The sequence below is a fragment of the Mustela putorius genome, unplaced genomic scaffold (genome assembly GCF_011764305.1).
Source record: "Mustela putorius furo isolate JIRA1106 unplaced genomic scaffold, ASM1176430v1.1 tig00003871_pilon_pilon_pilon, whole genome shotgun sequence".
Taxonomy (NCBI): domain Eukaryota; kingdom Metazoa; phylum Chordata; class Mammalia; order Carnivora; family Mustelidae; genus Mustela; species Mustela putorius.
This window is the reverse complement of record NW_025422023.1, coordinates 3561304-3583284: the sequence shown is the minus strand read 5'-3', so window position 1 is coordinate 3583284 and position 21981 is coordinate 3561304. Positions and strand designations below refer to the sequence as shown.

The window sequence follows — 21981 nt, the reverse complement described above, 5'->3', positions numbered from 1 at the left end:
GATAGAACAGCATTTTGAGGATAATGGCTCAATGAGGATACTAAATCTAGTCGTGATCTAATTGTGAGGTGAGTTTCAGGTTTGTGAGCAGGCTATTTCATCAGCCATATGGAAACAGGGATCTTCTTGGTGAATCTAAACTTAAACTGAATCTTTATTACCTTCTCATGAGTCTTGGCCCTGACCCTACCATATATTTTGGAAATGACCTGCCATGTTGAGTTTATTTTCTGAGAGAGAAGGAAAAGAGAGGAAAAAAATAAAAGTTGTGGTAGGCAGTATAGAGGCCCCCCAAAATATCTGTACTCAATGTTCAGAACCTCCAAATATCTTACCTTACATGGTAAAAGGGACTTTGCCGATATGATTAATGGGCCTTGAGATGAAGAGATTATACTAGATTTTCTGGGTGGGTCTAATGTAATTACATGTTGTGTGAAAGTGGAGAACTTCTCTCAGGTATAGTCTAGGGAGCCATGACCATGGGAGAGAGACCAGAGAGATGTGCCATTGCTGACTTTGAAGATGGAGGAAGGGGACACTGAGCCCAAGAATGTAGTCAACCTCTGGAAGGTGGGAAAGATAGAAAAGCAAATTCTCCCCTAGAGCTTCCAAAAAGGAAGGCAGCCCTAACAACACCTTGACTGTAGCTCGGTGGGACCAGGATCAGACTTTTGATCTACACAACTGTAAGATAATAAATGTGAGTTGTCTATAGTCATGAAGCCTATGGTAATTTCTTATGGCAAAATTAGAAACTAACGTAGAAATTTAAAAATGGCAAGTTCAGTGGTGAAAAGTAAAACAAGATGGCTCCAGAGGTTCTTGAACAACCTCAAAAGCCCTATTCCTAATTCCAGAGATGTGAGAGATCATCTTTTCTTCAGAAGTACGCTCAGAGGTGGACAGGTGACACAGCTGCTTCCTCGAGTGCCCCCTCCCCTTTGCCATTTTGCTTTAAACATGTCACAAAACACCCTGACCAGGCAGGCCAGACATGGCAGCTCAGACCGAGCATCGGTGGCGGCGGTAGCTGCGGGAGCAGCAGGCAGAGCCCTGGAAACCGGGTGACTCGATGGGGAATGTTTGTCCACAGTCCCCAGAGTCCAGCCTTGTTATCATGAGGGATGGAGCACAGCAGACACACTCAGCGAGGAGAGCACAGCACCCCGGTGTGAGCACAGGAAGAAGAGGTAGCAGAGCCAGTGGTGGTGACCCGAGCAGGTGGCAGAGATGACCGAGGGCTGGCCTCTGGGCTCTGTGGCCAGAGGAGGGGAGTCAACTGGCCAGAACGGAGAGTAGCTTGGCTGAAGAGCTGGCAGGGACCAGCAGAGAAGGACAGCCACTCTCTGTGGCCTGTGTTTGGGAAGCATGCAGGCCCACAGCTGTGAGAGCCACAGAGAGCCTTGGCAGCAAAAAGAGAAATTTCTCATCCCCAGTGACAAGGGCAGGTCTCGGCGTGGAATTAGAGAATGATCAGGAGTAAGGCAGGTTCCATAAAGACGGAATGAAGATGCGATTTCTTTTAAACTAAGCCAGCACAACACTTGAGAGCTGGTCTTTTGGAGCATGTGTGGCAGGCTGAATGTCGCCTGGTTTGGGCTCTTGAGACCCCTGGCCCATGTGGTAGAAGCATGGTGAAGGTGCGGCTCAGGGTGTGAATTGTGCAATTCGGTCTCCAGTGTCTGGTCTAGCGCCGGGCTCAGAGCGTGGAGTGTGGTCCCCTCTCTGCCCAGCTGTCCCCAGGCTGAAAAGCTCATCCTCACAAAGCTTGGGTTCCCAATGCTGGCCCCGGGCTCCTTGGCAGCCCTCAATACGGCCGGCCGAATTGGGGCTATGTGTTTCCGTCAGGAATAAAGAGTGAACAGACAAATCACATCCACACGATGCAGAGAACAAAGCCAGACAACGTAAAAGAAAGCCTTGATTTCACCTCCTTCCAGCCTTCTCTTCCAGAAGAAATCTTAATGCATTATATGAGATTCGAGTTTAATCATTTGTTTCCTCCCTTCTCTAGCTGATACGATTTCTCATAAGGACAGGAAAGAATTGCTGGGAGGGCAGTGAGGAAAGTGAAGGGGCTTGAGGGGGAGAAGGCTAAAAGCTAGTAACCCACAAAAGGAATGAGCGCTCCTTGAGGAGCTGGAAGCTAAAACAAGCTCTCCTTGAGGAGCTGGAAGCTACAACCAAGGAGGCCGTATAATTCAGAGAAGGGAGGGAAGAGAGGAGGCAGGTTCTTGCACAGAAGGAGGGTGAGCACAGAGCGTGGAGAACAGGCCAGGGGCCCAGCGCTTCACACACTCCCTGGCACAGGGTCCACTCAGGCAGAGACTTCCTGCATTCTGAAACCTGTGCCCTGAGCATCTCCGCCAGCATCTGTGTTGCTCCGGGGCTCTCCCGTGCCACTAGCTGGGAGACTGATACTCCAGCGGCCCTGAAGTGGAGGTGGTCTAACCCCTGAAGTAAAGCAGCATGAAAAATTCTGGGGTTAGAAAGACCAGAGTTTGGGAGCTGTAAGGCTCCTGCCACTCGCCTTGTCCTGGGCTGCCTTCATGAGAGCTGATCCTCTGGGCTAAGAGCCTGGGAGCGATCTGGGTACCGGCCAGTGGTGCTCCGTCTGTACGTTCACACAGGCCTTTAAAACAGTTCAGATTTATTGTGGCTCTTAAGTGGCCCAGGCTAATGGCTTGGCATGGATAATGTCTTGGTTTAATTGGTTATTGTGAAAGCCGCTTGTTTCTACTGTGGAATCTCTTGTCCCTGCCTTTCAAGCGATCCCTCACAGGCCCCCTGAATCAATACAGCCCTCACTCAGGGCCACTGAAGAGCCTGCACTGGGCAGCCACTGGGCTGGGGAAGCAGCCATCCTGCAGGATTGCTCAGGTCCTGGCATTAGACTCACACAGGGGCTTGCTCCTGGTGACTGTGTGACTGGGGACTGGCGTGTGTTCCCACCTCTGTCAATAACTGACTCCTGAGAGGGCCTGCTCAAGGTTAAGTTACAGGGGTGAAGACCACTGTGACAAAGGAAGTCAGAAAGTGACTCCTTCTCGTAGAAACAGAGCAAGCTCATCAAAGCAGAGTCACCCAGAACCAACAGTCACCTAGGTAGAGTCACCCAGAACCAAACAGGACCCTGAGGGGGGAGACCTGCCAAGAGGGAGGTCAGCCTTTACAAAGGAAGGTAACATTTATATTTCTGAGAACAAAGAGCCTAGGTGATCCTAATTCCTACGATGGCATTTCTTTCCAAGATCACTACATTTTTCGGAAGTCTAACTAAATCCTTTGACTTAAATATATTTTGTTCTTATTCTCTCATAATATTATCTCTCAAGATATTTCCTAACTGTGTGATCCAAAAGCAGCTGTCTGGAAACTGTCTTGGGGCTGAGCGCAATGTTGGGGTCACATGTTTACATAGCGATCTCCCCTCCCTGAGGGGTGTGAGGCAGGGTTGAGGGCTCGTACCCCAGAGCTTGACACGGTTTCCAGCAGGCCATGTGCTTTTTACTGATGTTGAATGAATGCTCTCAGGAAGATTAAGGAGACGAAAGTATTTAACTGTAAAGCTATATCTTATTGATTCATACGTTTGTTATTTTTATGTCCTTTTCCTTCTGTGTATCATATGTATAATAAAATGATTTCATGCTGAAGGAATTCAGAAAACCAAGCCTTTTGAAATATAAGTTATGGAATATTTTTAAGTGGGGTCTGTTATAACATGTCTGAGATTAAGACAGTGAAAAACGTAACAATACAGGGCATAAGCCTGACTAGTGTGTCAAGTGGGCTTGCTTCTTCTTTCTTCTGATGTAAGATTTATATAGTTGCCCCTTGAACACTGTGGGAGTTATAGGCACTGAGCCCCCAGGCAGTTGAAAATCTGCATATAACTTTTGACTTCCCCAAAACTTGACTACTAATAGCCTCCTGTGGACTGAAAACCTTACCAATGACATAAACAGCCCATTAACATGTGTTGTATGTTGTATGTTTTTTTGCACGGTGTTCTTACCATAAAGAAGGCTAGAGAAAAGAAAATGCTATTAAGAAAATTGTCAGGGGGGTGCCTGGGTGGCTCTGTGGGTTAAAGCCTCTGCCTTCGGCTCAGGTCGTGATCCCAGGGTCCTGGGATCGAGCCCCACATCGGGCTTTCTGCTCAGCGGGGACCCTGCTTCCTCCTCTCTCTCTGCCTACTTCTCTGCCTACTTGTGATCTCTGTCTGCCAAATAAATAAATAAAATCTTTAAAAAAAAAAAAAAAGAAAAGAAAAGAAAATTGTCAGGAAGAGCAAATACATTTGCAGTCATGTCCTATCCTTGTCAGAAAAACCTGGTATGTAAGAGAACACGTGAAGTTCAAACCTGTATGTGGGTTTGCTGTATGTGTCAAGTCATCTCTGACTTGTGTACTTTTAGATGGCTGTAGTTTCCAAGGAGGTGTTTTATTTATCACTTACAATATCTTTAATTCACTTTAATATTTTCAATTTGTGGTTTGGCTATGGTCTCCTCCTTTATTTTGTTATGTTTCCTTGAAGTCGAACACCCTGGGTGTGAGATCTGTTGCCACTTCTCAGGAAGAACATTAAATTTAAGTTTGGTAAGGATTCTTCTTACTGAATCACTTACTCGAGGGCTGATTTCTCCCAGAGTTAGCAGTGAAAAGACATCTGCCCAAGTCAGTGTCTTGAAAATGACCTCACACACCCCAGGCCCAATGAACTTTGGGGACCAAAAAGGTAATAATACTTTTGTGTTTATTCATCTTGGCTCATCCTCTTAACCTTATGTGTATTTTATAATGTAATACAGTAATTTACTGACATGTTACTATATCATTTATAAAAAAGCATAAAATGCATGCTCAATCTTTTGACTGATAGGCATAGGCAGTCAGATGTATTTGGAGAGGACCTCGGCTGTAAGCATGGTACATCCCGATGGACAGTTTATCTTTCACCAGGGTTTGTGTCTAATCAAAGGGGACAAAAAAGTTAGGTTCTCCCAGCTCTGTGCAGCCACTTTGTGTCATTCCTGGTTGATGGAAAAACAGAGAGCTTAAGACTATGGAGATGTGTTCTCTAGCTCCCTTATCTTTAAAATAAATGACATCTTACTGTCATTTAAGCTCAGTCAGTTAAGCTTCCAACTCTTGATTTTGGCTCAACTCATGATCTCGGGGTTATGAGATCAAACCCGTTGTCTGGCTCCCTGATCAGCAGGCAGTCTACTTGGGATTCTCTCTCCTTCTGCCCTTCCCCACCCCCACTCTCTTTCTCTAAAATAAATAAGTAAATCTTTAAATCTTTAAAATAAAATAAAATAATATAAAATAAAATGAAATGGCATTTTACTTGGTACTTTCAAAAAAGGCTCAAGCCAACGCCATCTTTCCCCGTTAGTGAGAACTCTTAATTATGCCTTTTGAGGTGAATGCCAAAGAAACCAAGGACTGAGTCCTATTCTTGGGCTGACTCCCACCCAGACTCCTCATTTAAATGTGGTATTAGATTTCTTGATTTCAAGGTCATGGCCAATAGGCAGTTTAGGTTTTTTTCACTAGTCCTCCCTGCCAAGAAAACTGATAATGTTCTCCATATCCTCCAGCAATCTATGTTGATTGTAGGAATGGGGTGTGGATTCTACATTGTTGGGTACAATTTTCTCCCAGAATACAATGCATCTTCTTTTAGACATCCCAGGGAGATAATTTGGACATAATGAAGATCTATAGTAATCAGATAATTACTATCGATTGCTCTTTAGACGTCTTGATGAGGTAATTAGGGTGTACTGGAAAGAAGCTAGAACTGATTGATTGGCATGAGTGTAATCTCAAAGATTTCTAATTATGTTTCTTTTCTTCTAATGGCTTATAAACAAACATCATTTTAGCTTTAGAATTTGTCAGGTGCCAGGTTCACTGGGAACATCAGCTTTCTCTATTATGCTAACTAGACACCAAACATGATCAACATAAGCTCATTATGCCTTGCTGCTGAAGCAGAAGAAACTGCAATTAACCCTCGCTTTTCTTATTCATCTTCATTTCCACATGGCCAGATCCTTGTCGAGGAATGGAGTGTGAAGTGTTCCACGAGGAACATGTGCGAATCTGGGTTGGGTAGACCTGTAAGGCTTACTGGGGACCCTCAGAGCCTGCTGAGCTGCAGGCACAGAGAGCCAGGGCAAAACATATGTGTCCTGGTGGCCGACTGGCTGGCTGGGAGTCGGCTGACTGCTCAGACTCCTGTCACAAGTAATAGCTACTCATCAGCCAGCAAGGTTGAATCCTCTCGGTGTAAATATTCTGAAGCAGCTGGACCATGCCCGTCTCTCCGTCAATGTGCTGTTGCCTCATCGCTTCCATTAAACACTAATTGGAGGAATCCATGCCTGAGACCATATTCCACATTACCCTAATATTGCCTATACCTTATAGGACCTTTCAGCAGCTTGCATTGTTCAGAATAGTGGCCTGACTCAAAGATGATGGATGCTAAGAACCACTAAGAAGCAGCTAGAAATGAGCTGTTTACATCTAATCAATGATGTTGGTAAGCTCTGCACTTACTGGGCTACATGTGTGTGGGTTAGAATTCATTCAGCAAATGCAGAGTGGATGTATTTCTGGGTAAAAGCCAATCTGGTCCCCACACTCACAATTCTCTGCTGTGATCCATCTGCATTCGGTACTCTGGTAAGTGCCCAACACGTGCGTGTGGAATGACCTGAATGGGCGCTGCGTTATGGAACCCCCTGCTTCCAGCTGGAAATGTCCCCAAGAGAGAAGACCGTGTTTTCCTTTTATATATTTTTTTTAAATCCATTATTTTCCTGAACCCTTTAAAAAGGAAAGAAAGGGCACAAATTGCCTACACATGTGTGTCACTGAAACTTTCAGAGCACGATGAGAGCAGACTGTGCAGGGATGGTTCTGATGACAAAGGAGACTCAGCATATTTTGTTCATTGATAACTTATGCTTTGCTGCTATTTGGATAATTGCAGCTGTACTTCGAAATGCTTCGTTAACTCCCATTAGCTTGTTTGAGGAATGAAAATCTATTTAGAATTTGTCTTCATGTAACATCTTTATAGTTTAGTGAAGTTATATAGCAAATTTTTTGATCAGCCACAGTTCTTGAGAAATGAGGTATTCTTTTCCATATTTAATCTGAATGACTGTCTAGTTCAGTATTTGCTGCTGACAGATCTTCCTAATCTGTATTAGTATATTTTCCTCTAATAGGACAGATAATGAGTATATTTTATTTTATTTTTTGACAATTGGGAATTGTGCAACCAATAATCCTTAGGCAAAAATGTTATTATTTCTATAGGTAAAGAAACTACAAAAAAAAAAAAATTGAAAGGAAAAACAAGTGCCAAATGCATTCCAAGTCTTTACTTTTTGCCAAGTCCAAGACATGGGTTTGTTTTCTAGTGATTTGCCCTTTTCCCCCAAAAGTTCATTGAAAATCTACTTACTTTAACTGCTTATTTCTATTTCTGCCTGTTTTTTCTTTCATTTGGAATTCTTCCCATTTGGGGTTCTGATTGTTATTTTCCGGGATTTGATTAAATCTTCGACTTGTCCATCGGGAAATGCAGACTGTACTGAATTTGCCTCACAACATGTGATGCAGGTTGCTGAGAGAGAGTTGATGGTCAGGAGGACTGAGTCACACACAAGCTGGCAGGGGCTTCAGTTGGAGGGTCTCCAGGCTGCAGAAGTGGGCGTGTGTGCGAGTTAGTTGTCGAGTGGGGGAGGCGCGGTGAGGAACATACTCATTTGTTGAGAGAGCCAGCCAGCAGAAGTCATACGATTCAGAGATTTGCTTTTGACTTTGGGCATGTCGTTGTAGGAAGTACTGCAGCTTGAGAGACAGATAGGAGGACAGCTCCTAGAAGAACCTAAGGCTCTTCATTTTAAAGGCAGCACCCACAACCTGCGCCTGTCGATTCACGATATCGCCCATTCGCTCTGGAAAAGTAAATTGCTGGCGAAATACCAGGTAAGGTTCCCGAGCTGAACCAAAGGATTGGAGACAGCTCCGAGAAAGAGGTCTCAAATTATTTAAACATGAGAATTCCTTTCCTTGAAATTAATTCTGTATCAGTACTTGTTTCTCCAAAATGGTATAGAGTTACTTAGGATTTCTGAAAAATACTTCAGAATATTTGAAAGATTTTTTCTTAATTCTCCTTCAAATAATTGTACTCTCATTGTTTTATTTTTAGTAAAAGGACTTCCAAGCCCATCATTTCATTTCATTTTCAGAATAAATGCGAATTGATTAAAAAAGAACCTCAAAAAAATGCATTCCTAAGGAAAAAGGGAAGAACAGTGTTATTCCCCCCATGCTGTGACACACATTAGACTTCAGCATTGTTAAGAAAATACCTTTACCTTGAAAACTTGGAAGTAATACCAATTTGGAAATTGAAATGACACCTAAAAATAAAATCTGATCAGGATTTTATTAGATAACAGCATAAAAATACTGGTCTAAAGTCTCAGTGCATGGACACATGGGAAAAGCAGAGGCCTCTCCAGGGATTGTCACCAGCCACCCCCCAGATTCTCTGAGCCTGAGCTCCCAGGAGGCTGTGCAACAGGATCTCTAGCCTCATACCCAATCTCAGGAGATGCAGACGCACTTGGATAAACTGCGAGTCCGTGTCTACACACATGCGAATCCAGTCCCACACCCCAAGGCTGCAACTCCACTGACTGACTTTCTGATAAAAGTCAGAGAATATATTAAGAGTTGAAAGAAATATTTCCAGCTCATTCTTAATCTTGTAGGGCTGGTACTTACCCATAAGTCGTGGGAAACAAACCTGCTAGCTTGCTAACACTCCGAAGCTTTCATGGGGCTGTCTACCAGACTCTTGGGTGTAACTCAGCACTGAATATCGGCATCTGGCTTTTGACTTTCTCATTAGATCTCTCCCTTTGCTTTCTTCTCTCCCTTCTTTGCAACTGCCCTAGAGCCCCATAAATCTTTCCCTTTTGTGAGCAATATCCTTTGTGCAACCATAACGGAAAATACTATTTTAATAATAATGATAATCTGACAGTAGTTCAAGCCAAGCCTGCCTGAATTCTTACCATCTGCCAGACACCCGTGCACTTTGATTTACTCCATTTAACCCCAGCAGGTCCATGATTAGGTACTCTTTGGCTTACTTTTTCACAGATAAGGAAACCGAGGCATGGGAAAGTTTACTTACCCCACAACACCAAGTAAGCAAAGGGAGAGTGTTCTAATTTATACTGAATTGGGCTCCAGAGCCTCCGTTCTTAACCACCATATTCTCCCCACTTTTTTATTATTATTATTATTATTATTATTATTAATGATGTATCACCCTTTTCTTTCCTTTATGGAAGCAAGATTCTAGGATGGGCTCTGAATGTGGTCCAGACTTTCAGAAAATTTATGTCTGTTAGAGGCTTGGTCCTTTTTAGGCCAAGGATTTTCTGCGGCAGCTCCCCGGGCCCACAGTGTTCCGCTTGCAGTGAGTTTTGGTTTTCCCCTGTCCTGTGCGGAGGGAGTGCACAGGCATGAAAGGGAACTGGATCAGTGCTTTACCCTTTAGACTTTCTTTGCTTTTCTCCAGAATACCACGGCAGGGATTCCTTTTAATGAGCAATGACTGGAGTGTGTAGGTTTTATTTTGGGAATTCGCTAAACTTTTGAAAAACCACTTACAATGGCTTCTTTTGTAAATGAGGGAGCAGTGGCAGACTGGTTAGGAATATGGATTCTGGAGTCCAACTCCCCTGGGCTCATAGCGCTGCCACTTAGGAGCTGTGGGATTGGGGGAGGGTGGTGTTTAACGTGTCTGGACCTCGTTATTTTTCATCCGAAAAGTGGGTTGGGATGTCCTTATGCAGGGGCCTGTCGCGAGGATTAAATGAGGTAATGTGTACTTCTGAGAAAAGTACTTGGCAGGCAGCGTCTGAGCGTTGTTTCCAGTGTTAGTCGCTCATCGGTAGTTAACATGGTTATATCCTTTAGGAGATTCCTTTTTATCATATCTGGAGTGGGTCTCAAAGGAACCTCCACTGCACCTTCACCCTGGAAAGATTTAGCCTGAACACCGTGGAGCTGGTCTGCAAACTCTGCGTGCGGCAAGTGGAAGGAGAAGGGCAGATCTTCCAGCTCCACTGCACCGTGTCCGAGGTAAGATGCCCTTGTCGGCCTCAGAGGTCAGGGGAGACCGTGACCCGGGGAAGGAAGGAGAGGTGCGGAGGGTGAAGGGGTCTCGACAGGGGCCATGTGGAGAGTCCTGAAACATATCGTATAGGTCCTATTTATTAACACAATAACATTTTTAATGAACACGCAGAGCTTGATATATACAAGAAAAGGGTAGGAAATCCCTTTCGAAAAATACGCGTTTTCTATCTCAGGACATGAATGTAAGGATCCTGTTCTAACCTTTTAGTTAGAATTTCAAGGATAGGGTAGAACGGAGGTGGCGTGCACGTGGAGTCACTTTTCCTGAAGCCTTCCTGGGTGCGCCGTGTTCTCCCCATCCTCCCTTTGAACCGTGGAAACCCTCCACGCTGGAGGAACAAAGGAAAAAGTGTAAGCCACACGGTCAGAAGGCAGCATTTCCCAGGGCCTCGCAGAGCCAAGCTCCGAGCCCCTGACTAAGCCACAAAGAGCAGGACTGTCCTATTTTAAAACCACAGGGGGACAGGCGATGATTTAAAAGACTCCTTCTCCCTCACTGTCTCATGCACAGTGACGAATGAAATGTCACTCTGCGCGGTGTGTCTCGCGCTCCATGTTGTATTTAAAGACTGTCTTCCTTGGCAAACCAAGCAGGGGGAAAACATGTCGGGCTCCAGGACACTCCATCCCTCTTTCCCACAGCCTGCCGAGAGCCGTGGCCACCGTTTCCTGCTGTAGTTCCATGAGACTTTTGACTCATAAACAACTTTAGTCACAGACCCCGGTGACATTCATAAGGCATGATCTCGGTGTCAGGGCACCATGGCAACCGCCAGGCCCTCGGAGGCGCAGGCCCTATCTCCCAGGCACACAGCACCACCCCTGCTGGCTCCGGAGGGTGTTTTCACTTTCCAGGCCCAGCAGGTCTGCAAAGTTCAATAACCACCCAGCTCCAGTGACAACAAAGGCTGCGGAATTTTGGAGGGGGGCGAGGACGTCTGCTCCTTTGATGCTTGCCTTCAGTTCAGTGTGAACGTTTGCTGCGTGATGAAAAGCTGGATGAGGTGCGGCGGCCTCAAGTGAAAGGGAGCTGTTCAGCGGCCCCCGCCGGTCCCCCAGCCCCCCGTGACGGCCATTTCTGGGCAAGGGCCGCTTTTTGCAAAATGTGATCACCATTTCAGGACTTTCATCTTTGTGCCAACGTAGAGGAGAGATGATTTCTTTTGCAACTCGGTGGCAGTCTGAGAGGCCAACCCTCAGACCCGCCAGAGGCCTTTGGCCACACGTGTGACAGATAAGCACGTTTCTCAGAGGGTGGGGCAAGAAATGACTGGAATCGGATGACTTTGGGGATTATGGGGCACTCTACTGCTTTTACTTCTGGGTCACTGAGTTCCACCACTGTGGTTAGCATTTGAATGCGGGTGCATGCGGCCCACAGAGGGGAGAGGTGTGGGGCTGGGTACTGATGTTGAGGAACAAGGCTCAGCTCTGAACAATTGATTCTGGAGAGCCCTGAGCCCGGGATCCTCATCAAAAGCTTCAAGTAGGGGTACATTGTGACTGACAAACCGTAACCAAACAGAGAAAAGATGCCATTTGTGGTGTCTTTCTCCTGCACGGGCCTCCTTCCTAGGGTCACAGGGCTAGCTGGCAGGTGGGCTGGGGTTGCAGTTCCAAAGTGCTCTCTTCCAAGAATGAGCTGACTTGCCAGGAATGCGCTGCACCCTCCCCCCAGCCACCCACCACTCAAGGCACTCACCAGCAGTCATTTATAAAGCCGTGGCCCTTGGCCTCTCTAGTCAGGAAGGACCTGTTGCCCCCCAGGGAGACCAGGCTGTGCTTGACAGAGACCGTGGGGATGTCAAGAGTCGGCCAATTGTTCCTCACTGAGTGCTTTGGCCAGAGATGCCTTAACAAGAGACAAAGCCTTTGGTCTCAAAGAGGTGGAGTTTAAGAATTGAAAATGTCTCAAAGAGTAAAAGCAGGGGCATGAGTGCATGCCCGAATGTAAATAATGAAAGGTTTTACTTTTCTTTTCTTTTCTTTTTTTCTTTTTTTTTAAGAAGGCTATGGGGGGAGTAATAACAGGGAAGCTACCCATCAACACCCAAGAGAAAAAACAGTGTAGAGAAGTGAGGAAAATTTAAAGTCTTGTCAGGCCTTCTACTTAGTGTTAGCTATACACAAAGACCTATGGTAGGAAATTCGCAAATGGACAGTTCCATGCAGATATGGCAATCACTTCACCCATCTTGCCTCAGGTTTGTCATGCGTAAACTGGTACAATAATAAAGGATGAACTTCTGTGAGAAACGAATGAGTAAATATTAGTGCACTGAGCAGAACTCGGCTCATGGCCCGTGTTCAGCCAGGATTCATCATTACTGCTGCTCCCGTTGATGCTGGGAGAATTACTGAGTTCTTGAGGAAACTCTGCCTCTGTAGTCTGTGGCATCTGTCATCAAATTAAACTTTAGATTCCCTTTCTATCAAAATAATAAAATAAAACCTCCGTCAGCCACTCTAAAAACAAAGGAATGAGAAATAAATCTCAGTCAGTAAATGAATCAATATTAGTTCCCAGAGTAAAGAAGATGGCTTATCTTCCCAAGTGGGTTGATCACACCTTGCTTTAGTTCATCACTTTGAAGCCTGGAAAAGGTGGAACTTCACGAGGCAGCATTAGCCATTTGTTTGACTAATGGATTCCCAGATAATAGTAACGATAATAGTTTCCCACTATTTGCTAGACCTTACAGCCGCTTTCCATACACTTTTTGTACACGAAGAATAATGCTTAAAATGCGCAAAGTAGCATCTGTCTGCTGAACTTAGCCCCTCTACTTACTCTTCAGTTTTCTCTAGCCTATGTAAACAACCGTTAGGAAGATCTAGTTTGTTGAGGTGACTTCAGGAAGAAGAGTCAGGACACGGGAGTGGAAAGTTGTTTCTCCCACACGGTGCTGAAAATGTGTGCTGTCACCCACAGCAGCTGTTCGGCTAATGTTGAAAAATCATATGTTTAACTGAGGGAATCGTGGCATCAGAGACAGATGGTACCAATATCATAAACGATTATTGTAATAAGCATTCTGTGAGAGTAAACTCTACGCTTACCTGGAAGGAAAGGAAGAACTAATAGCAGCTGAAATTTTTAGATGAAATGTAAATGTATATTTTCCTTTTACCTCCAAGCCTGTTGTCAGCCATCTGATAAGAGAGAGACAAGGAATTATTCCCTGAGAGGCTTGTTTCAGCAACAGAGGAAGAAAGAAAGAGGCACAGTAGCAGGGGTTAGTGACTCGGGCCTTGAAGGCCCACATGAAGCGGTGAAGGTTTTTACTCACCAAGAAAAGGATGGCGACGTGACTGTGTGGCAGATCCTCTGAGAGGCAGGCCTGCCTTTACCTGGCCTCTACTTCAGGATTTAATGGTGAGAACAGCCGTGTTATTAGTCCCATTTAATTGGAAGGACGCTCAACACAGGACTCTGTGGGGTGGGCTTCTCTCAAGAGGCAGCTTTATACTCCTTCTGTACTGGGAAACTTATTTTCTCTCGTGTCAACAAATATGACTTGAAGAGCTTCTGTGTGCAGGCCACTGTGCTGAGTATCAGAGGGGTTCTGAGAATGACAAAAATACTTCATCTCCAAGAAATTTAAGGAATCAAAAGAGGTAACCCCTAAATACATCCACCATGCCTAGGATAGGTGGAATGCGTGCACCCGGAAAAGTGAGGCAGGAGGTCCCCTGTGGGTGGCTTTGGGTGAGTTTTCTCAGGGGAGGCCCTGGGACATGTGTTTGGTCCAGATTTTGAGGGGTTTGCTCGACAGAGATTAAGGGAAAGAAGAATTATCAAAGGTAGAGCCTTAAAAAAAAAAAAAAGGCTCTAGGAACAGTGAGTGGTCCAGTCTGAGACGAGTTTGATCCATGTCTAGGCAACCAGAGAAAGGGAGGGGTCAAGTCAGGCGGACAGGGCCCCTGCTCCATGTGAGACCCAGCTCTGCACTCCACAGACCTCAGCTCTGAGGCCTCATACCAGCCAATGAGGTAATTACCACCCTGTGTGATTAAAGGTGGGGACTCCATGTGGTAGAAGGAACATTCAAATCTTCTTAATAAGAGAGAGAAAAGGAGGAACATCAGTATATGACACTTGGGGAAGGTGAGTCTGACAGACTGGGATAGACCACAGGTACGCAGTAAGGAAATACTCCGGGCAACAGCGAGAAGAATCTCTGGAAACAGAAGTCAGAGCTCCACAAAGCAGATCCGTCCCTGTGCCAACCTGATCTTCACTGCTACCACCGGATGGTCACATCTGGGGATAGGGTGGCTTTCCTTCTAGGCCCTGTCGTTACTGTCCACATAAGATGGATCTCAGCATGAGTGATGGCACTAAGTTGTGGAAATATCATGATTTTTCTTCACCCCAACTCTTTATACTTCTTTCTTTCTTTCTTTCTTTTCCTAATACAAGTGATGAAGCACTTTGGTTCAGAAATTCCCAACACAAATCCATTGATAAAACACAACCACCAGCCCCCACGTCACTCTTCTGGGCCCCTACATTGAAGCCCTGTACCCGGGAGGTCAGACACCCTCTCTCCTCGGGGTCCTCTGGAAGGAGCTCTGCCAGGTATGGGGAAAGAGCTGCAGGCTGCATCCCCATTCCGGACTCCAACCTCCATTTCGAGCTGAAGTATTTCATTCATACCAGTCTTTTAACTGGAATGTGCTGGAGTTAAGGCAAAGGAGCGCATAGACTCCTCAAAGGCTCAGTTTGCCAATTTGGGGGTATTGAGGCCAAATACCACAATGGCAGCCAATACCCGCATGTGTATCATAGCAAAGTTTCGTTCTAATGCACCCTCCAAGCCCCTGGATGGACCCCTCACTGCCTAGCAGTGAGCCTTGGCTGTTGGCCCCAGAATCCAGAGCATGTTGTCGGTCTACACTGAGACACAGACCACAGTGATCCCCATGGGGCAACCAGGTGTGGGTTGCTCTGGGCAGGGGTGGCGCTGCCCCCACCCCGAGCTCAGCACTCTGCATGGGATCAGAGACTTCATGATAACTCAAACTGTATGTGGCTAGTTTATCCCACAGCTGCTAATTATGTACACCAAGAAGTTACCTACTTTAAAAGAGAGAGAGAGAGGTGACATTTAAAGTAGATTAAGTAGATTTTCTTTTATTGCTTTAATAGTTCCCAGACAACATTTGCTTTGGCTTTTCCAACCAGCAGAAGTGATCAGAAAATGATTAGAGTTACTCCTGCAGATGAAATTCAGATTTCGCATTTGTGCTATTTTATGAGCTGAAACTATTTTAAGAGCCAATTTATGGTTTTCTCTCCTAAAATTAGATTTAACAAAAATAAGGGTGTACAGCAATTGGAGGATGCCATTAGCGCTGGCCCTAAGGCAATCTACTGTGTTCACCATTTTCTTTAAAAAATTAGTCTTAATTTGGTATCGTTTGGAGGAGGACTGTGTTCCACTTCCTTCAACAAAAGCAGAACTGACCCTACTTCTGCAGAGGTTAGAGAGAGAATTGACTTGGGCATTCCCCTCAGGGTGACACCGTTTCTGGAAGCTCTGCCTTCTAATCTCAGATCTGTTCATTCTCAAAAAACTGCCCTTTTGAACATTTCTCCCCTCTTGAAATCTAAACCTTTAGGAGTATGGAGAGTCTTCTCTCCTCTTTCATCCTGAAAAGGATGAGAGAAAAGGCGTTACTGTATCACACCAGAGGTCTCACCTCTCCCAGCCCAGTCTGTAGCAGATACCTATACATCCCATGACTGTGCAAAGTCAGCCCGGAACGTCCCTCGTGTCCTCGGCCAGGTCCCAGCTGTCGGCCAGGAAGAAGCCATTCGTACCAGGAAGAAGAATAGCACTTATTCTCTCCTTACTGCTCAAAGCAAGGCAATGTCGATTGGTTCAACAGAACTTGCTTTGGTCTTTGGAAATAACGCTGCGTTGTTCCTGCGCCTGAACTTACAGGAACCCACTGGCATTGATCTGCCTCTGCTGGACCCCGCGAGCACCATCACCACCATGACCGGCCCTGGCGCTTTCAGCATTCCTCCCCCCATCCGGCAGAAGCTCTGTAGCAGTCTGGACGCCCCACAGACCAGAGGGCATGACTGGAGGATGCTGGCCCATAAGCTGAACCTGGACAGGTGGGTGTGGCCAGGTTTTCAGGACGGCTTTCTGGTAGACAGACAGCGCCGGGGCTGTGACCTGTCAGATGGGGGTGGCCTCTGTGGATGGGGTTGCTCTTTCTCCTGTCCGTCCATTTACTTTTCATTCTGCAAACCTGTATGAAGCTTCTTTCTTTCTTTCTTTCTTTTTTACTATTTAATATTTATTGAGTGATTACATTATGCTAGGCACTATGCTAAGTGCTTTACATTATTTTTTTTTTAATTTCTTTTCAGCATAACAGAATTCATTGTTTTTGCACCACACCCAGTGCTCCATGCAATCCGTGCCCTCTCTAATACCCACCACCTGGTTCCCCCAACCTTCCACCTCCCGCCCCTTCAAAACCCTCAGATTGTTTTTCAGAGCCCATAGTCTTTCATGGTTCACCTCCCCCTCCAATTTCCCTCAACTTTTTTGTAACTTGCATGCCATGGTCTTGCAACCACCCTGTGGAGAGAGATTCTGGGCTTATCTGACAAGATAAGTATCAGGTTCTGTGATCCACTTTGCAAAGTTGATGGGCTAAATCCCCTGAAATAGTAGATCCCTTCACTTAAAGTAATTGTCTTTCCTCATCTCCTGTTGAGCAAGGCCTACCGCTGGATGCTTACTTAATTAATATGCTAATCACTGCACTGACACTGAGTTATAAAAAGACCTCAGGAGCCTCCTCTTTGTGGAATGTTGCCATCACTACCAAGCACCACAAGACATGGCATGACCTGTCAGAGATGATCAGAGCGTGGGCTGGAAAGAAAACACAAGTGTCTCGATTTCCTGTTTAGGATATGACCCATAGACATCTCGTCTCTTAAATTATCTTACTCAGAGTTGAGGTTAACAAAGTTAAACATCACGTCTCCTGTCTGGGACTGATCTAATTAAGTGTGTGCTAGTTATTTAGGATGGCTCCCTGTAAACCACAGCTCCTCCAGTGGGACCCGGGTACTCACAAGACAAATGGAGAGGCAGGAAGGATTGGGACAAACTGCAGAGGAAGCAGATCTGTACAGCTCACCATTCAGCACACTCTCCCATTCCCAATTACAGGTACTTGAATTACTTTGCCACCAAATCCAGCCCAACTGGCGTAATCCTGGATCTCTGGGAAGCACAGAACTTCCCAGATGGAAACTTGAGCATGCTGGCGGCCGTCCTGGAAGAAATGGGAAGGCATGAAACAGTAGTATCGTTAGCAGCAGAAGGACAGTACTGACCCACACCACAACTGGAAATGAAGGGCGGGAATGCACTGGGGGTCTGTGGCCGTCCAGGGCTTGGCCGTTGGCAAGGAAATCCAGAATGGACCACAACCGATGAGTTTCACAGGCAAGACTGTAAGCGGGAGAGAAAAGGAAACAGACACAACTGCTGGACCGACACGCCCACTTCACCAGGACATCCTCACAGGACTTAAGAACAATTGTGTAAATTTGTACCTTGACTTTAGAAATCGACCTAATTTTCCTCATAGTTGGGCTGTATGCTGTGTGGTACAGGATCTTACAGTTTCCTAGGAAACGCTTTTTATTGCTATCCAGGTATATGGATAAACTTTCTTAACAAACCCAATTTCTACAAACGTTGTTTACATCAAATTGGACAGGGAGGCAGACGCTGTCCATGGCTCGTTCTATTTTTGTTTAAATCATTTGAAGTTGAAGCTGTGGACGGTTTGTTGTGTCTATTTCAGATGAGTAATTCACAGAGAAATCACAGACTTTTGCTACAAACTGTGTACATCAAGTGTCTCAGATAACCCTCCCATCGGTGTTCTGTTTCTAGAACTTGTAGAACCAGTGTTACTGTTTGTATCAGGGAAGTGGAGAATCTAAGTATAAAGGAGAAATAACTAATATTCCTTATTCCTCGAGGGTACCCGTCTGGTCACCCTCTGGGAACAAAGCTGTAGCATTGCAGGGAAGACAGTGATTCATGTTTAACCACACGAACAAGCATTTTTTCACCACATGTGTGTTTGTAAGATGCAATTTGAAGTGTTTTTTTTTTTTATAAAGAAAGGTATCATTATTATTATTATCACTATTATTATTGATGAGTATTTACAAGTATTCTAGTAAAAGGATTTTCTTTTAACTTCTGTTTTTGTTAGCAGTACTGTTAGCATTTAGATATTGCCTAGACCTGCCTCACCTTCTGATGGAATAAGGTGGACATGGTCACCGTTTCTAACAGGCTTTGCCTCCTTGAGCTATCTTTCTTGCATCCTTCTGCCCCAGAAACATAGTCAATGCTTACTGCCTTTGTCAGTCTCGTCTTTCAGCTGGCTCAGGCAAGGTCTTCCTCCTCCAAGTCTTGTTGTGAGAAGCATTCCCTACTGAAGTTCACTGAACATTGTGGTTCTGTGACCTCCCGGGTACTCTGTCCACTTGAGAGGTTGTGTGCGTGGAGGACAGCCTCTGAGCTGGCAACTGGAAAACCGGTTCTCGTTCTGGGTGTGTAACTGGCTAGTTGTGTTCCCCTGGGGAAGTTATTTAACCTCACTGGACCTCAGTTCCCTCAGATGTCAAATGAAGGGGTGGCAGTAGCAGGTCTTCTCAAGGTTCTAAAATGCTGATCTCCTACAGTGATGTCTCTAGCTCCTTCATCAGTCCGAGGACCACCATGGACTCTGACCTCGATCACTGAAGGAGTCAGCTAGTCTCTTACCCAGGCTACAGTCTGCCTTCCAAACAGTTCCAGCTTGGAAGAGGAGGATTCTAACTTCTAACCTATTTCTCACACTTTCAAGCCTTGTCTTTGATAGCTTGCCAAGAGATAGCATCCCTTTATTATCATTTTCTTTCCTTTCTTGGGACCACTTGTCCTCCTGACTGATTGCAAATTATGTTCTGTTATTGTCTTAATCAGACTTTTTTAAATTAAAAAAATTAACTGAGAAGTAAGTAGTCAAAAGACTACTTTGTATTATCTATGGTATTTCCTTAGAAATGTCACAGGCTCTTTGTTTTAACCCAGGGACTCACTTCATTCAGCAAGTGGGAAATAAAGGGTCCGCAGCCCAGTAGCCAAAACACGATTGACTACAAGCACGGATGTGGGTGAATCAGAACCTTCGGAACATGGCTGTGGTCGACTTTTGGGCTGGAGGTATACACGTTGCTAACTGGAGTTGAATTAGAAATCATTCTGTATATTTTCCTCCTTCTTTACACGTGTATTTCCTCTTCTATTTTGCTGACTTCTTGATATTCCCAAGACTCCTCCATTCCCCTCATTGAGGAACTACTGATAATCTGGTGTGGAGCGTCTGTTCTCACCCCTTCTGTTAAGAAACTTATCTTCTTATCTTCCGTCTCTCTCGGGCCACCCTCTGCATCACACATCCATATATGCTATGCTAATGTGAAAGGAAGAGTTTGCAGTAGTAAGTTCATTGGATAATGTTTGCACCAACGCGTATTTGACCAAAAGATAGTATCACTTTATTCTACATAAAAAGATTTTTAAATACCTATTTTTTTAAAAGGAGGAGGAGGAGGAAAGAGAGCTATTGTCCATTACTTCAATTAGAAATAACTTCTCAAGATTTGCGCATCGCTCCTGGCTTGGGATCTGCCATCTACAGAAATCAAGAATTAGAAATATGAAGAATGCTCAGAAGAGCTTCCATGCCTTGTGAAAAGGGAAGAGTGTTGATTCCTTCTACGTGAGGTACTCATCTGTCATAGAACCTGTCATGTTCCCCGTCGAGTGAATGGCAACTCCCTTACGTACAACACACCATTTATGTCCAATAATTTTCACTACGAATTCTGATTTCCTTCTCCTTTGGAGTAAAATAATAGCTGTTAGATTGCTCTCAAACTTAGAAGGTCCGGATTCAACAGTTCATTTCATAGAGAGCCACTTCATCATTCTACGTGACATGTCCTGCCTTTGATTCCTAGGGCTTCCATGTGGCTTATGGGGAAAGACCAGCTTACTTTGGTTGGACCAGATAAAGCCCCACCTATCACTTGTGCATGGTGCCATCTAGTGGTGCACAATGCAATCTACCTTGAGTTTAACAAAAATTCACTAAAAGTTAACAAAGGGAATTAATAGCTGCAGAGTCAACGGGACCTTTATGTCAGGTAGCTGTGGGTACATTTTCACTTCAAACATATAGTTTTCTTATTGTTACACTCTTTTACTTAAAATACCCATACCAAAATTACATCGAGGCTAGTAGGTCATCAACTCCTTCACACAACCACAGGTCTGGAGTTGGTTTTTTGGTAATAGAAACGACAGAACTACATAAATATCTGTATAAAACAGTTTCTGTAGAGTTGTCATTTTGAACATTTACATATTTTCTAAAGATTTTATTTATTTATTTGACAGACAGAGATCACAAATAGGCAGAGAGGCAGGCTGTGGGGGTGGGGGGAGCAGGCTCCCTCCTGAGCAGAGACCCGCGCCCCCCCACCCCCATGCGGGGCTCAATCCCAGGGTCCTGGGATCATGACCCGAGCCAAAGGCAGAGGCTTTAACCCACTGAGCCACCCAGACGCCCCCTGAACATTTACATTTTTGATTGGGCTTTATATGTTTTAAATCCCCTTACTTTTAGTTCGCTAATATTTATTTTTGGAAATGTAAGAAGCATTCACTTTTGTTGGACACACTTTGAAATGTTTTATATATGCAAAGGAGAGAACTGTGTCTAAGGAAGCCACAGCTGTGATTACTAACGCAGGACCAGAAAGAAGCTTCCTTTCTTCTGAGTTAGGCTGTCTAAAGGCAGAGGTTTCATCGTATTTTCATTTTCTTCTCACCACATTCACTCAGCTTTCCTTAGAGTGATCTGGAAGGATTAGAAATTGGATTCAGAATTGGTAACTGAAAACATGGTGAAAACAGCCACCTAACAGCTATCAGCCTTTTCACAAACTGTGTGGGCACCGACGTGGACATTCACCTCAGCTAGAAGGAAAAATCCCCGTCCTCACATGAGCAATACAAGCTCTTCCAAGGCAGGGCAAGATTTTGGGTGAGGTATCCAAGAAACTGTATAAATCATTCCCCATTTTCATATATACAATTATTTTAGGGATTTTACTCTCTCAATTCTCAACCAGTAGAGCCTTTCTTTAGGAAAAAGTCATGGATTCTGAGTTTAGTACCCTCTGGAAATTAGACATTTGATCATTTTTTCTTAGAAGATATTAGATACCTTCAAAGTAAGCATTCAAACGGTGGGATCAAGACTTTTTGCTTCTGGAGAGGAGCAAAGGAGGCTCTTGTCTTACGGATCCCCATGTCTATCACTCTCAGGACCACAGCGGCTGTGCTCTGGGTCCGCTTCTGTCGTCAGTGCGTGAGGAAGGGAGCCAGGAAGGTGCTCACTAACTTCCCAGGATTCACAAGCCTTTGCCAGCGTAAGGTCTGCCCCCATGGGGCCAAACAAATCAAAACTATACGAGGACCTGCAAAAGACTGTAGAGAAAGTAGAAAACGTTTACATGTTGAATTTTCAGTCTTCAAGTTGAATGTGAGCTTTAGCTTGTGCTGAGCTATTGCTCTGGACAGGTGATCTGTTTCACATAGAGACCTCAGT

General features: G+C 44.9%; 1 protein-coding gene across 2 annotated transcripts in view; it reads left to right on the top strand.

The window, feature by feature from the left end:
* UNC5C (unc-5 netrin receptor C) overlaps window positions 1-20796 on the top strand; it is a 360754-nt gene extending 339958 nt beyond the window's left edge. For both annotated transcript variants that reach the window (XM_004756034.2, XM_004756033.2), the window contains 4 exons: window positions 7876-8025; window positions 10039-10203; window positions 16212-16390; window positions 17466-20796. In XM_004756034.2, coding sequence (XP_004756091.1) covers window positions 7876-8025; window positions 10039-10203; window positions 16212-16390; window positions 17466-17631 — 660 coding nt within the window. In that variant the 3' untranslated portion in view covers window positions 17632-20796. The remainder of the gene's footprint in view (window positions 1-7875; window positions 8026-10038; window positions 10204-16211; window positions 16391-17465) is intronic.
* Window positions 20797-21981: the final 1185 nt, after the last annotated feature.